Genomic DNA, 14498 nt, shown 5'->3' with positions numbered 1-14498 from the left:
TAATTCAATTTGACCTAATCATGCACAGTTCTCACACATGGTACTTTGAAGACATTATGCATTTACTAAATGATCTGACTGTTGACTTAAGAGTACTTTATACAATCTATAACTTTTGTAATGTGTACGTACATCAAATACTAACTGGAATTTTAGACAAACCATTCAGATACTTTTGTCATAGCAGTGCTTTTAATTGAAACCAAGTATGATTCCCCAAATATTTTAAAATGTAAATACTTCTAAAATGTAAAATATTTACCACTTACATAGAACACTAGGTTTTACATCTAATTTTCCAAAAACTTTGCCTACGCACAGAATCAGTTTATTTAAGACTATAGTAATTGTAATTCTGTGCTCTGTCATTCAAGTCTTAATCATCCCTACCTGATTATGGCAATAAGGTTTTAGACAGAGCAATTACTATAGTTTTTAAGACCCATATACTGAGTCTTGATGGTTTTGCTTCTAATATAGATAAGAATACACATGTTTATAAATATGTATAAATTACATTTGATATTTTAAAATTAGAAATGCAAGAAGGTTGACTGGAGATATAGCTCAATGGTGGAGCACTTACCTAACATGTGCAGGACTATGGGTTCAATCCCCAGCACCACTTAAAAAAAAAAAGAAAAGAAAAGAAAGAAAAACAATGCAAGAAGCTGTGAGTTTTGTAACAATATACTGTGTTCTTAGCAATTACTAACATTTGCCATATTTATCTCCCTTTAATGAAGTATTTTAAATTCCAGATAATATAATATTCTATTCTTATGTACTTGCAGAGTATATCTAACAATAGACAAATTCATAAACAACCTAATATTGTTATCATATGTCATTAAGAGTAATTTCTTTATATTCTAATTCCCAGGGCATATTTAAATTTTCTAATCAATCAAAAAATGGTATTATTTGCTGTTTGATCAAAATTGAAACAATTTCACACATTGCATTTGGTTTTTAGGTCTCCTAAATGTCTTCTAATTGCTAGACTGGTGCTGTCCAGTAGAACCTCTTCAATGATGGAAATGTCTAATATGCTACTGTCCAGTTCGATAGCCACTAGTCATATGTGACTTGAGTATAATGTGACTTGTATCACTGGAGACCAGAATTTTCAACTTTATTTACTTTAAGTGACTTTAATAACCACATTTCCTCATTCTCTTCTTGGAATCAGCCATTTCCCCAAGGTGCTCTGAGTCATTTCAGTGGGAAATTGTATGCAGAGATCAAAATCAGGGTGCTAAGTATGCCCATGGTTATGTGGATTGTCATTGATACACAATGAATAATAACTCAGAACTTTCCATATATCCCCTGATGTATAATCTGTATGTAGATTAAATTTATTTAACTTAAATAAGTAGAGGCTTAAATAGAGGTTATTATGCACAATCCTGTTATGTTTGTTTCTTAAGTTGATATTTAATCTTTTTCTAAAGAATTTGTGGTAGCTGCATAATCCTAATTGTAATTGTAATTGTAATCCTAATTCTAATAATCTCTTTTTAAAGCTGTCTTCATTTTAAACTATAAAAGAAAACATAGTGGACTGGGGATGTAGCTTAGAACACTTGCCTAACATACTTGAGGTCCTTGATTTGATTCTCAGCATTGAAGGAAAAAAAATATAACAGTATTCTTAAACTAAAATGTTCTGAGACATTTTTAATATTACTTTTTCTCACATGGATCATTATATTTGAGATTTTCATGTTGTGCCATTGCCAGTACTCAGCCTTTGTCCCAAATTTTGTAGGGTAGAGATGGAGTCGAGAAGCTTATAAAATGATCACAAATGTGAGGTGGTAGCAAAAATATTCAGCTTAGAAACCTTGCTGTTTGGAGCAAGAAAGACAAATTCACTGTGAAATACCACAGGATTCCAGAAATTACCTTGAGAGAGACTGAGGCAGACATGCACAGAGAGCTCTCCTGGACAAGGAGAAAAGATTGCCTTTTTCCTCAGTATGCTTTTAATTTGCTGTACATGTCGGAATAAATACATTGTGCTAATAAATGTTTCTTAAGGTAGACACTTTTACTGGTAGTTCCAAAATTGTACAAGTTATAAGCCGTCTGAACTTCTGTATTTTTCTCTTAAACTATAATTTCCTTTTATTCCTATTTAAAACTTAAGCATAAAAGATATGTTCATATGCTTTTACTCACTCACTTTCCTCTTTTTTGTAACCACAGAATGACAGCCTTAAATTTTAATTTCCTGACTTGGCTGTCATGCCCTCACTTTTTTAAAACAGTGAATTTAATTTAAGTAAATTTCCCAAGTCATTATTATTAAACACATTCATACAACATCAAAGAATTTTAAGATATTCTTACTAGAAATTGCAACTCCCTTGGATTTTTCTGTGTGTTTTGGATTGCTCCCATCTCTATATGATTTATTTGTGAGATATATATCTCACAAATATATATATATATATGTATATATGTATTTTTTGAAAGCTGTATATATGTGTATATATGTACATATTCACATATACAAATATGTATATATCTTTCAAAAATAAGGCAGATCCTTTTTATGTGACAAGTATTGCTGAGAAGTGTAATAAAACTCATATGTGAGCAACAGACCCTGGGTTCTGGTCTGGACTTCACCATTTCCTATTTGAATGGCTTTAATTCATTAAATTAATTAAATTGTTTTTCTCTATAAACTGGGGACCGTGACATCCTCCACTCACCACATAGTTACTATGACTATCAAATGTATATAATATTGCTTTCAAGATGGCGGTACACTGGCCATTGCACACAGTCTCTGCCCTTAAAAAGGCAGGTAAGGAGGCCTCACCAATGGCCAGGTCTTCTTTTCAACTAAGGCGTACTATTTCCCTTAGCATAGTAGTCCCTGTTCCATTCTTACAGAACAATGTCAGTGGATCACAAAAGAGATAACCAACTTAACTAGTTCTCTGAAATAAAGGCCCTCAGACCTCTCGGTATTATGGAGACAAAATCGCTGATTTACAGGTGTTCTCTGGCTTTCTGCTGCTTGCACTGGCATGGAAACAGTCTGTGTGTGATAGAGATCTTTCTTGAGTGTTGACTTAGCATGCTTTATTGACCTGTTTCCCCTGGCTGTCTCCACAGTCATTTGGTTCTTTTGGTAGCGTTTCTCCTCTTACCCCAGCAAAAATTCATGTAGCTGTCAGTAGTATTTTCAGTAACTTGCCTTTTAATAAATGTTATAAATTAAGCAAGTTTTCTGTGTGTGAAGCTTTGGGGTTGAACTGAGAAAGGCTAAATGAAAGAAGAAGCTCCATGAAGCTCAGAGTCAGAGTACCCTGCTCCAGACATTATAAGACATGACTTTTTTATTTGCTTTGGTAACATTGAGAATAAACACTCTGAGATAAAATCTTCTTTCAGGAGGCCAGCAAAGATAGAATTGCTTTACAGCAATTTGGAATTTGTCTTAATTTTAATAGTCTGGAACTTATGTTCTTTCAGACACTTGTGACACCCTGGGCTATGTGATATAAACTGTTGGGAAGTCTGTAAACCTGAGATGAAGATACCTGTAGAGACAACCAGCACAAACTTCATAACTGGGAAGCGTCCATCTTCATTAGCTATTATTTATTTAGGCTTGGGGAGTGGAGGCCTTGGTGAATGGAGCAACTTCCATCTGGGAGTTTAATGCCCTAAGTTTTAAGGTTCTTTTCTGTGAAAAATCAGCAACCCTGAAGTTGGAGGCATTTATTTGATTTGTTCTGGCATAGGGAAATATGTTGTTTAAGGCACTCTGTGGCTCCTTATTTTTTTAATTTGTTCTTCTTAGGTATACATGACTGTAGAGTATTTTTGACATATTATACATATATGTAGCATAACTTATTCTAATTAGGATCCCATTCTTGTGGTTGTACTTGATGTGGGATTATACTGGTTGTGTATTCAGATATGAACATAGGAAAGTAACTTTCATTCTACCATCTTTCCTATTCCCATCCTCCCTCCCTTCCCTTCATTCCCCCTTGTCCAATCTCATGAACTTCTATTCTTCCCCTCCCTACCTTCCCTTGTTGTGGATTAGCATCCACATATCAGAGAGAACATTCGGTCTTTGACTTTTTGGGCACTGGATTATTTCACGTAGCATGATATTCTCCAGTTCTATCCATTTACCAGCAAATGACATAGGGAAATAGACCAGAAGAAAGTTTAAAATCCATTGACCTTATCTTAGCGACACTTCTGCTCAAGTTTAAAGTCAGTGATCTAACTTTAAGATATAACCAAAGGTTTTTATATTATCTCTTAGAACTGATGCATTTTAAAAAGATGTCCCTCTGGATAGGAATTCTGACCTTTGGAATTTTTGTCCAGGATAAGTGCTTTCTTCAGACAGGTTAAATAGTATAATCAAAGAATTCTTATTTCCTATTCTTTTGGACACCATTCATACTGACTTATTATTATAAAATAAAACAAAATAAAAACATAATACCATCTCAGAAGTTTCATTTTTCAGAATATTTTTAGGTCTATAAGAATTTCTAATTAAGTCTTCAAATTATAAAACACAGGTTCTGACATCACTAGATGTTATGTAAAGCTACTATCTGAATATGATCTTAATAGCAGGTGTTGTTCAGTGTGATAAAAAATACTTCAGATTCTAAATGAAAATGTGAAGATAATCTAATTCTGACAGAAAATCACCTGTGGACATGGTCCTGTCTCCTTTCACTTCTTCTGTTTTCTAGGAAGGATCTGGGTATTATTCAAAGTGCTTCAACAGGATATCCCAGTTAAAGCTTTGACAGACTGTTTATAGTTCACTTCTGCCCAGGGGCAATGAAAGGCACATTGCAGGATAACCAAGGTGACTCCTCAGCAATGGGAGGAGGATGTGTGGGTAGGATTATTAATGTTGAAATGAATTAGGATGATGTGACATGTCTGTAATAGCACCACAGGTTAGTAATGAAACAAGAATTCAGAGGCAGAAAAATCCATAATGCTTATCAATTCCTTCATGTAAATGAAACTAAAATTTAGGGAGAGGGAATAAGGAGGATGCACAAAGATATATATAACAGGATTAAAAAATATTCTTCCAGCACAAGGTCATTGAACCTCCCTTGTCAAAACTGCTCTGTTTTAAAGTTGGCATTAGGTCCTGGGTTCAAGGTAGGAAGGGAAAGAGGGACCCCTTCTTTTTTACCTGAGTGCTCAACCTTCTAATCTTTGCATTAACACCCTCAGTATGTGTCTCTTCTGACCAGTGTGTCATGTTCATTATTGAAGGCTGTTCTTGCTTTGTGCTTTCAGTGCAGAAAGGGGGATTCCTGGCTCACCTTGCTGGCCTTTCATTACTGTACTCAGGACCCTGCATTCCAGTATTTTTCTATCCTGGGAGAAGCAGGTGTTCCTGGCCACCTTGCCTACCTCAGGCTCTTAGCCTCAGATTATATGCCAAGGAATTAGAATATTTCAGTTATTTTCATTAGTTTCTTAGTACATTCTCTTTTATCTTAGGAGAAGCTGATGATTCAAAAGCTCTCTTCAAATACTAATTAAAAATATATGGCACCTTCTTTATATTAATGTCATTTTAAATATCTGATCCTGGAGGAAGAACCAAATATGAATCAAGTGATAAGCCATGGGGGTACTCTGTCAAAATCACAATCCTGTTTCAAGTTGGAAATATATTAAGTTGGAAATCCTTCATGTTGAATTCTCCTGAACAGACTGGGAATTCTGAGTCAACCTGAATATTGTGTCACAAAGGATCAGGAATTGACTTTTACCAGGAGTGAAAGTTTGTAGGAAAAGCAAACAAGATTATTTTAAGATACTTCATTTAGCGGGGCATGGTTGAATGCCTGTATTCCCAGCAGTTTGGGAAGCTGAGACAGGAGAATTGCAAGTTCAAGCCAGCCTCAGCAACTTAGCAAGGTGCTAAGTAACTCAGTGAGACCCTGTCTCTAAATAAAATATTAAAAAGGACTGGGGATGTGGCTCAGGAGTGAAGTGCCCCTGGGTTCAATCCCTGGTCCCAAAAAAAAAAACATTTAGAAAATGCATTTTATATTATTGAAGTCCTGCTAAGTAGAAATATTTTTAATCACAGAAATACAGAAATAACCCTCTTGTTTGCTGTTAAATTCTATTCTCACTTCCTTCTCCTTTCCCCTTCATTTGCTCCAATATATGTATTTTCTTACATGTATTTCAATGGAAATTTTAAATCTACATACAAGATATTAGTATATGAAGATATTCCATTCTGCTTCCTCATTCGTCACTTGCTTTAAGAGCTGTGCTCTTGCAGGGTGTGGTGGGGCACACCTGTAATCCTAGCAACTGTGGAAACTGAAACAGGAGGATAGCAAGTTTGAGGCCCTAAGCAATTTAGTGAGACCCTCTCTCAAAATTAAAAGAAAAGAAAAGAAAAGAAAAAGTGCTGGGGATGTGGCTCAGTGGTTAAGCACCCCTGAGTTCAAGCCCCAGTACCCCTTGTCCCCTCAAAAAATCCATGGTCCTTGCTGTGTGCATCTAAGCATTGCTTCTAAGCACAGCCCTAAATATTTGGGGGTAGATAAACCACACTGAACTATGACCTCTCAAGTAGCACTCGTATGTCCCATTTTGCTATGATGACTGCCCATGTTAACTCAATAATTAAAAAGATAACATTACATTTTATTTTTAAAATCAATTGCATGTATCAACTTAGTGTTTCAGTGCTGCGCTAGAAAATTTTACCAATAACATGTAAGCGATCAATAAAACTAAAATGTGGAATTCGAATGGATTGATACATATACACCAGAGAGATGTGTATATTTAATCCATATGCACAAGTCTAGGGAAACATCATTTATTCAGAACTGTTTCAAAGAATGCTGTAACTACCTTGGTGATTTTGTTCAGGAAAATAGTAGATTTGACTCAGTGTGAGAGGTCAACCCAGAATACCTACCTATCATCTTTGTCTTGTCATTTTTGTGATCCACAGTTCCTGGGAAAATATTAGGATAATCCATTTTGCTATGTAGTATTTCAAGTTACATATGAGGCCTCAGCTTTCAAAGTAAACATATGTACTCAACTGTGTCATTTACATTGGTGGGGAGATGGCACAGCTGAGAAACTCAGGAAGTTTCCTAGTCCTACAGAAGAACGTGACACTGCAAACTGTATGCCACTGGAACTTTGTTCACCATTGGTCACCACCAAACCGGTACAGTGTTCATTCAGGATTATCAGACCTCTTTGCTGAAAAGTCTGATGACCCTCACTCCCCATCTCGATGCTTCTTCCTGGATCCCAAGGCCCTGGTGACTGAGCCTGCTCCAAACTGTCCATCAAGTCACTTGCATTCTTCCTGACAAGAGCTCTGCTGGAAGCAGCATCTCGAACTTAGGGGTATGAGCTCCCAAATCCCACCCGAGTTCAAATCCTTGCTCCATGGTTTCTCAGCCATGTGACCTCAAGATGTTGCCTCAGTTGTCTCTTCCTTTTAAATTCCCTGGTCTGTGAAGTAAGCACAGAGCCACAGGTGGACTTTTGTGGGTTTTTTTTTTTTTTCGTGAGAGTTAAATGAGATGAGACTTATGAAACTCTAAGACTCTAGGTAGCACAGAGTAAGGACTTTGCAGATGCCAACATTAACCACTGTATCCCTCTCTCCCTGACCCCCCATGTTCCCCACCAACAGTGCACAGATTGCAGATTCCTGTCTCCTTGCTGCTCTCTCTCCACAGGATTATACTCCTGCTTTTCCACCTCTCTCTCCACCCTGCCTGTTCTTGCCCTTTCCCTACAGCAGTGCCTGGCACTCCCTCAACTTCCCATGCCCTGTTCACCTGCACCAATCCCCACTCCCCAGCTGGTTCTTATTCTACTGTTGAGAAACACCTTTGCATTTGATCTCTTAAAGGACACTTTAGGCTCTGGAGAGCAAAGGCTTTTCTTATTCTTCTTTTGTCCCTTGGAAGATAATTCCTTTCAGATGTAAATGCTTCAGCCACTGGCCCCTTTTGACCTTAGGGCACCAAATCTCACATCTGCTTGTGTTTGTTTCCCTCCACACTGACTGCTAGAAAGCTCAGGTTAAGCTGGCAGGCTACATCTATCTGGGGCACTGCACTTCTTGACATTTTATGTACAAATCTTGCCCTGTTTTCATATTATTATTTTCCCCACATTGATTCCCTGTGATCTTGCTTTCTGCACTTCTTTAACCCTGTTGTATTTATTTTATAATTGCATTAAATCCTTTTGGGAACTAAGTAGGACATAAATACTAAATTGGTTACTAAATACTAAAGACTTCACTTTGAGGCAACATGGAGCGTGTCTAAAAAATTAAGTTGTACGAGGGTTGAGGGTTTAGCTCAGTGGTAGAATACTTGCTTAGCATGTGAGTGAGGCCCTGGGTTTGATCCCCAACACTGAAAAAAAATAAAAACAGCAAAAATAAGCTCTACTGAGAAACAGATATTTCTAAATTAATTATAAGAAATGTGTACTGTGCTTAGCAGATGTTGACCAATTCCTTCACCTACATGAGCTTCTTGGCACAAGCACTCACCAGTGAGTAAATGCCCAAGCAAGCTTATGGTAGGCCTCTGGAGAATTGTGTTCATTCATGTCTGCAACCTCATAAAATCGCTGAAACCAAAGGCATTCCCCTATGAAGCCATGGCCCCATCTCAAGAAACCAATTGGAGTGGAATTTCCCTCAGTCAACAGTTCTGATCATTAAGGACACTTAAGGATGCTGGGTTTCTGGGTGTGGAGGAGTTGAAGTCTGTCCACAATGGCTTCCTTGTGTCAACCACTTGCCATCTGGCATTCAAAATGTGGCAGCTGGCGGTGCCGGGATTGGGAATCCCTTTTAGACTCCGGTGTGTGCTTCCTGGTCTGACCCTACTGTCCCCCTCTTTCCCCCTTAGCCTTGTAGCAGCGCCTGGGAACCCGCCTCCTGTGGAAAGACGGAGGATCAGATGACGGCTTCCAGTCAGGCTCACAAATACGTGAACGCGTTCTCAGCCCGGACTCTGGTCATGTGAGACGTTTCCAGAAAAGCATTATGGTTTTCAGAACACTTCAAGTTGACTTGGGATATGTCATTCCTCGACATGAAACTTTTCATGATTGGGAGAAGAACCTATTTTTGTTGTGGTACAACAGTTGAGAGCAGCACCAAGTGCATAAGTGCATTTAGTTGGATGAAATCTTATTAGATTTCACTCAACTAAAAGGATTTTTAAAAATAAATAAATAACGGTCTTACCTAAATTATTAGGTAATGAATTATAACCACTTGTTATTATGCAGATTTTTTTAAAAAACATAAATGATTTATCTGTATTTTAGAGAATCCAACAGATCAGTATTTTTGCCTATGATGAGTTTTTTGAAATTTTATACAAAAGAGGTACTCCAGTATTTCACTTTTCTCAATCACTAAAACATATGCATAGATTTTTAAAAATCAGTAAAAGCATTACTATAAACGTTGATAAATGCCATGGGACAATAAAGATTGTTAATGCTCATTTATGGTTAATAACATGGGAGGTACATTTATTGTACTAAACCATTTTATGAGGTTTTTTTTTAGCTTGCTTTAAAAATTATTACTGTATGAAATAGTTTTATAAAAATTTATATTTTATTCAGTAATTTAATTTTGTAAATGCCAATGAAAAAATGTGTTTGCTGCTATGGTCTTAGCCTGTAGACATGCTGCTAGTATCAGAGGGGCAGTAGAGCTTGGTTGGAAAGAAAAAAAACTTGGTGTTAGGTAATTGACTATGCACTAGTATTTCAGACCTGTTTTATTTTTTTATATGTATACATTTTTTTTTCCTTTTGTAATACATTGGAAAACTTGTTTGGGAGATTTTGCATCTGTTGTTCTGTGTGTTTTTGTTTTTGTTTTTGTTTTTTTTTTTTTGGTAATTGTTGGTTTATAAAAGCATGCATTGCACTTCTTTTTTGGGAGATCTATGTTGTCAATGTCCTATGTTTTGTTTTGATTTCAACCCCTGACTGTTCTTTAATTCAGGGATTCTGAGTTCCATCAACATCCCCCATGGTTTCTATGTGTATGGTTTTGGAACTGCCTCACAGATCCTATGTTTGCAGCTGGGGGAGACAAAGACTAAGGTCAATAACCAGTTTCTGCCTTAAGAACATTCGGTGCAAGATGGCCAGCACTGAACTTTTGATATGACAGTGTACTTACTGCCTTGTAGCAAATAAAGCTGTGCCCTTATTTTACTTACTTTTGACTTCTCTCTTACTTGTGATTGTGAATGTGTTATAATTGTTTTTCAATGAAGTGAATTCAGCACCTTTTCCTCTCTTAAAAATTTGCATACCATCAGAGCTTCATTTGAAGAAGCCAAGAATCATTACTATGGAGAAAGAAGAACAAGCAAACCAAGTTAAATCATTTATTAAATAGTTGTAGTGACAATTGGGAAGAATCTTTCAAAATGTATCAGTAAGGGTTCTAGCAGTTTTTCACTTGGGATGATGCAAAAAGAGTTCATTTACACAAGTACTCAGGTTGCCGGAAACAGATTGGTCGAGAAGCAGCAAGCAGCACTCAGAGAGGAGAACTTTATTTTACGCCGGCAGGCCCAAAGGAAAACAAAAACTCCAAATTCTGAGCCCTGATCCACAGTTTCTCACAATATTTATAGGTTATTTGACATCATCTTAGACCCATCCTATCATTGGGACTTTTTCCTTTTTAATTCCTAATCTGTGTGGCTGAAGGCCTTGTGCAGGGTCTCTAACATAAAGCATGCTCACAGAACAGGTAAGAAGAAAACTCTTTTCACAGACGTCTATTACATTTCAGGAGGGAGTAGTCAGACTCTTAGGGCAGTTATTGACAATGCAAAAGTTAGGGACCCATGGTTAATTAGGCTTCCTGGGGAACTGACCCCTTCCCCCAGGCATTGGACTCTTACCATAATGTTTTTATAATTTTATTTCACAATCAGGTCAGATTCTGCCATCACACTCATACTCCAAATATTGACAGGGCATAGGAGGGCCAATAGTGAACTTAAACTTAGGAGTCACTTTATAAATATTAACATAAATTAATGGCAAGAATGAACTCAATATTATACAAAATCGAAGTACGCATTTCCTTTCTCAACAGGTATGTAACTCAAAAACTAGAATCTTAAAATCTAAACGCTTTGATGGAATAGCTAGTTAATATAATAACTAGTCAATAAATAGATTTATATGCAAATGCTAACACTCAAATAATATTCACTTCATAGTCATCGCTAAAACATGTTTCTCCATCTATAAAAGCATGTGGAATGTGAAGGTGATTTATGGTAAAATAACCGTGGGACAAGTTTTCAACAATCTGAGGGTTTTTATAATAAGGAATACTCTTGACTGGGGATAAATTTTAAGTCACAACTACAGGAAAGTTAGCTTTCATCAAATTCATCAGGTAGCCAGCAGTAAGGTCATATACTGAGAATCGCAAACGATTTAACTCAAATAATTTGCTTGTAGATCATCTTGGTGTGACAAGTAAGTTATTAGAGATGATAGATGTGGGAGCAAAGGACTAAATATTCTTTCAGGGGACCTGGCAGGTAGCAGTTGCTTAGTGGTAGAGGGAGAGCTAACCATGCATGAGGCTCTGGGTTCAATCTCAGCACCATAAAAACAAATAAAACTTCTGTGAATGTTTATCTATATTTAAAACATAATCACAGGAAAGGTGAAGTGAAAGATTGTTCAAATTCTAGTGGCTTCAGGAGGCAGTGATCAGAGGCTTCTAAGTTATTGCCCAAGTTCTTTGTTTTTTAGTTCTGGGAGCTAGAAAGTCTAAGACCAGGGCTCTGATCAAGTCAGGGTCTGGTAAGGGCCCACTTCCGGGTTCATAGATGGCACTTTTTGCTGTGCTTTCACATGGCAGAAGGCCTTTATTATTACTTTTAATGATTTTTCTCTCTACAGCACAAATTCAGGTAGTATAATAAATAGAAATAGAATTTTTACTACTGAAATGAGTTACTATGTGCGAAGCTGGCAGCTACACATTATATCCAGAGAACAGGAAAGAAACTGAGACAAGTGATTCGTTCTAAGCCTCTAGTTGGGATGGATAGATAGATGTCCAGGAAAGAACTTCCTTGTTTCTTTAGAAATTATATAATAATAGAACTGCAAGGGACCTTAGATATCTAAGGAGCTCATTACATTGCTTTATGAAAAGAAAATCAGTTTTGTAGCCTGACCAATCTTGGGTTTAATTCAAACTTTGTCCTTTCTTTACCAGCTCTATGACTTTTTATGAGTTTGATTTCCTCTAACTTCATTTTACTTATATTTTACTAACATTGAAGATAAAAATACTCCTTAAGGTTGTTTGGCATCATGAAGATTACATGAGACAGTCAATGCCTTCTTAATCTCTGTATTTGGTGCAGGACCTGTCAATTAGCTAAGTTACCATGATCAAAGCAAAAAAAAGTCTGTTACCCAGCAATGGAGAAGGGAAGGCTCCTGAGGCCCATGTCCCCAATTGTGTGTTAGATCTACTTTCTGTCTTAAAATTAAGTCATATATAAATGAATCCTATCTTCTTGAAATATTTATAATCATTCTAATGTATAGCAACGCTTTTTATACAAATGTATATAGGAAAGATAGGGCATGTTTTTCCTTAAATCTTCCTGGTTTTTTATCTGAAATGTATATTATGCATATTTGTTTTCTTCATTGTCAGTAATGACATGACACAGTATTTATTAAGTGTTCACTGTATGCTAGGAAAGAAGAGTGGGAGGGAAGATGTCTGGCATGGAGAAGAATAATGGTGTCCAAGTGGTCAGAATGAAAGGGAAACTTGGAGAAAAGGAAAAGATAACAAGGCAGGGGAGCTGTGTAAACTGAGCTTGAGCTTTGTCCTTAGATATATGGGGAGTCATGAATAGTAGGCAGGGAAGTAAAACAATTAATTTATAACTGATTTATATGAATAATCCTGCTCAAATCCTTTATCATGGATGATATAATATTAAGCCTGAGATTAGCAGATACAGATAATTACAGTCTGAATTTCATACCCAGTTAATTGGGCTTACATCATATATTTCCTATTGCTTCTTAATTTCAAAATAAAATGTGCTTTAATCCTAGAAAATTTTACTGAAAAACTATTTTTTAACCTGAAGTTCATTAAAAAATTTCCCCCATTTTATAGTCAACAAAGTAATTTGTTCAGGAAGAACTGATTGCGTTAACACTTTTCTCCTTTAGAGCAGAATATTTTCTACCAATAATTTATCTAAAACCTTCTTTGTCATTTTCCAACCAAATCACCCATGACTTTTTGTATGGTATAATCCTTGATTATATTTTGGTATTTTTCCCATTTAGGAATCTTGTCTACGTTTGTTCTGAAAGGTGTTTTCAACATGATTTTATATTTATTTCACTCCTTTAATCTGGAGCACATTCATACAGTTAGTGGTTCGCAGACTTTATTGGACATCAGAAATACTTGGGGGATTTATTTAAAATGGAGATTCTTGACCTCTTCCTCAGCAATTTTGAAGATGGAGTCAAGTGTTTAGCAAACTTCCAGGTGACTGAAACACAGTTGGTCTGAGAGAACCACACTAAAAAAAACCCTGCCTTAGGAAAAAATCTGTTACTCCCCAACCCTGTGGTTTCTGCCTAAATATTTTTCAATAACTTTCAGTGTCTGGGGCACCCATATTTTTTTTTAATTAAAATGTCCATTGGTCTATACAACATTAGAACATTTTAAAGACCCTAACTATAAGATTTCTTAAATCCAAAGAATCATAATGTCACAGATGTTGGTAATTAAAACTAACCTTGGCCTTCAGATCTGTCTTTGGTTGATTTTTACAGTATGAGGAAACATAATTTTATTCTCAGTATATCTGAACATCTTTTTTGATTCTATTGTACATGTTCTGGCAAAAGGAAATAGATATCTCAAAAAGTTTAGTGTGGAAACAAACAAAAAAAAAAAACAGCAAAAAAATTTTTAAATTCATAAGTCCTTGGTTCTAAACTAGTCTCTAATCAACTTGCCAAAAACCCTCGTTCAAGTCACTTTACACCTCTGTGCTCTGGGATTTCTATTTAAATGGAGGAAGTATTTAATCCTGTATATAGTTACAAAGCAAACAGATCAAAGACAAACAAAATTCAAAGAAAGCTTCAGGAGCCCAAAGACATTGGAATACTTAGGAGGGAATTGTGATGTTTTCCTGTTAGAAAACATCCTCTGAAATGAACATATAGGTTAGCAAATCACTTTTAGCCTGTATTTAGGGGCAGATGCTAAGGACGAGTAAGGATTTATTTTCATTTGATCACTGTTCTAAAGACTGTAAATCTATCACCTGTTCTTTAATGGTCCCAGATAGCTAACAGTGGACAGAACTAACTTATTCATTTATTCA

General features: G+C 36.2%; 1 protein-coding gene across 2 annotated transcripts in view; it reads left to right on the top strand.

Moving 5' to 3' along the window:
• Myb (MYB proto-oncogene, transcription factor) overlaps nucleotides 1-9938 on the top strand; it is a 33364-nt gene extending 23426 nt beyond the window's left edge. For both annotated transcript variants that reach the window (XM_047558388.1, XM_047558387.1), the window contains one exon: nucleotides 8958-9938. In XM_047558388.1, coding sequence (XP_047414344.1) covers nucleotides 8958-9074 — 117 coding nt within the window. In that variant the 3' untranslated portion in view covers nucleotides 9075-9938. The remainder of the gene's footprint in view (nucleotides 1-8957) is intronic.
• Nucleotides 9939-14498: the final 4560 nt, after the last annotated feature.

The sequence above is a fragment of the Sciurus carolinensis genome, chromosome 7 (genome assembly GCF_902686445.1).
Source record: "Sciurus carolinensis chromosome 7, mSciCar1.2, whole genome shotgun sequence".
NCBI lineage: Eukaryota > Metazoa > Chordata > Mammalia > Rodentia > Sciuridae > Sciurus > Sciurus carolinensis.
The sequence above is the reverse complement of the archived record's forward strand: the minus strand, read 5'-3'. Positions and strand labels throughout refer to the sequence as shown.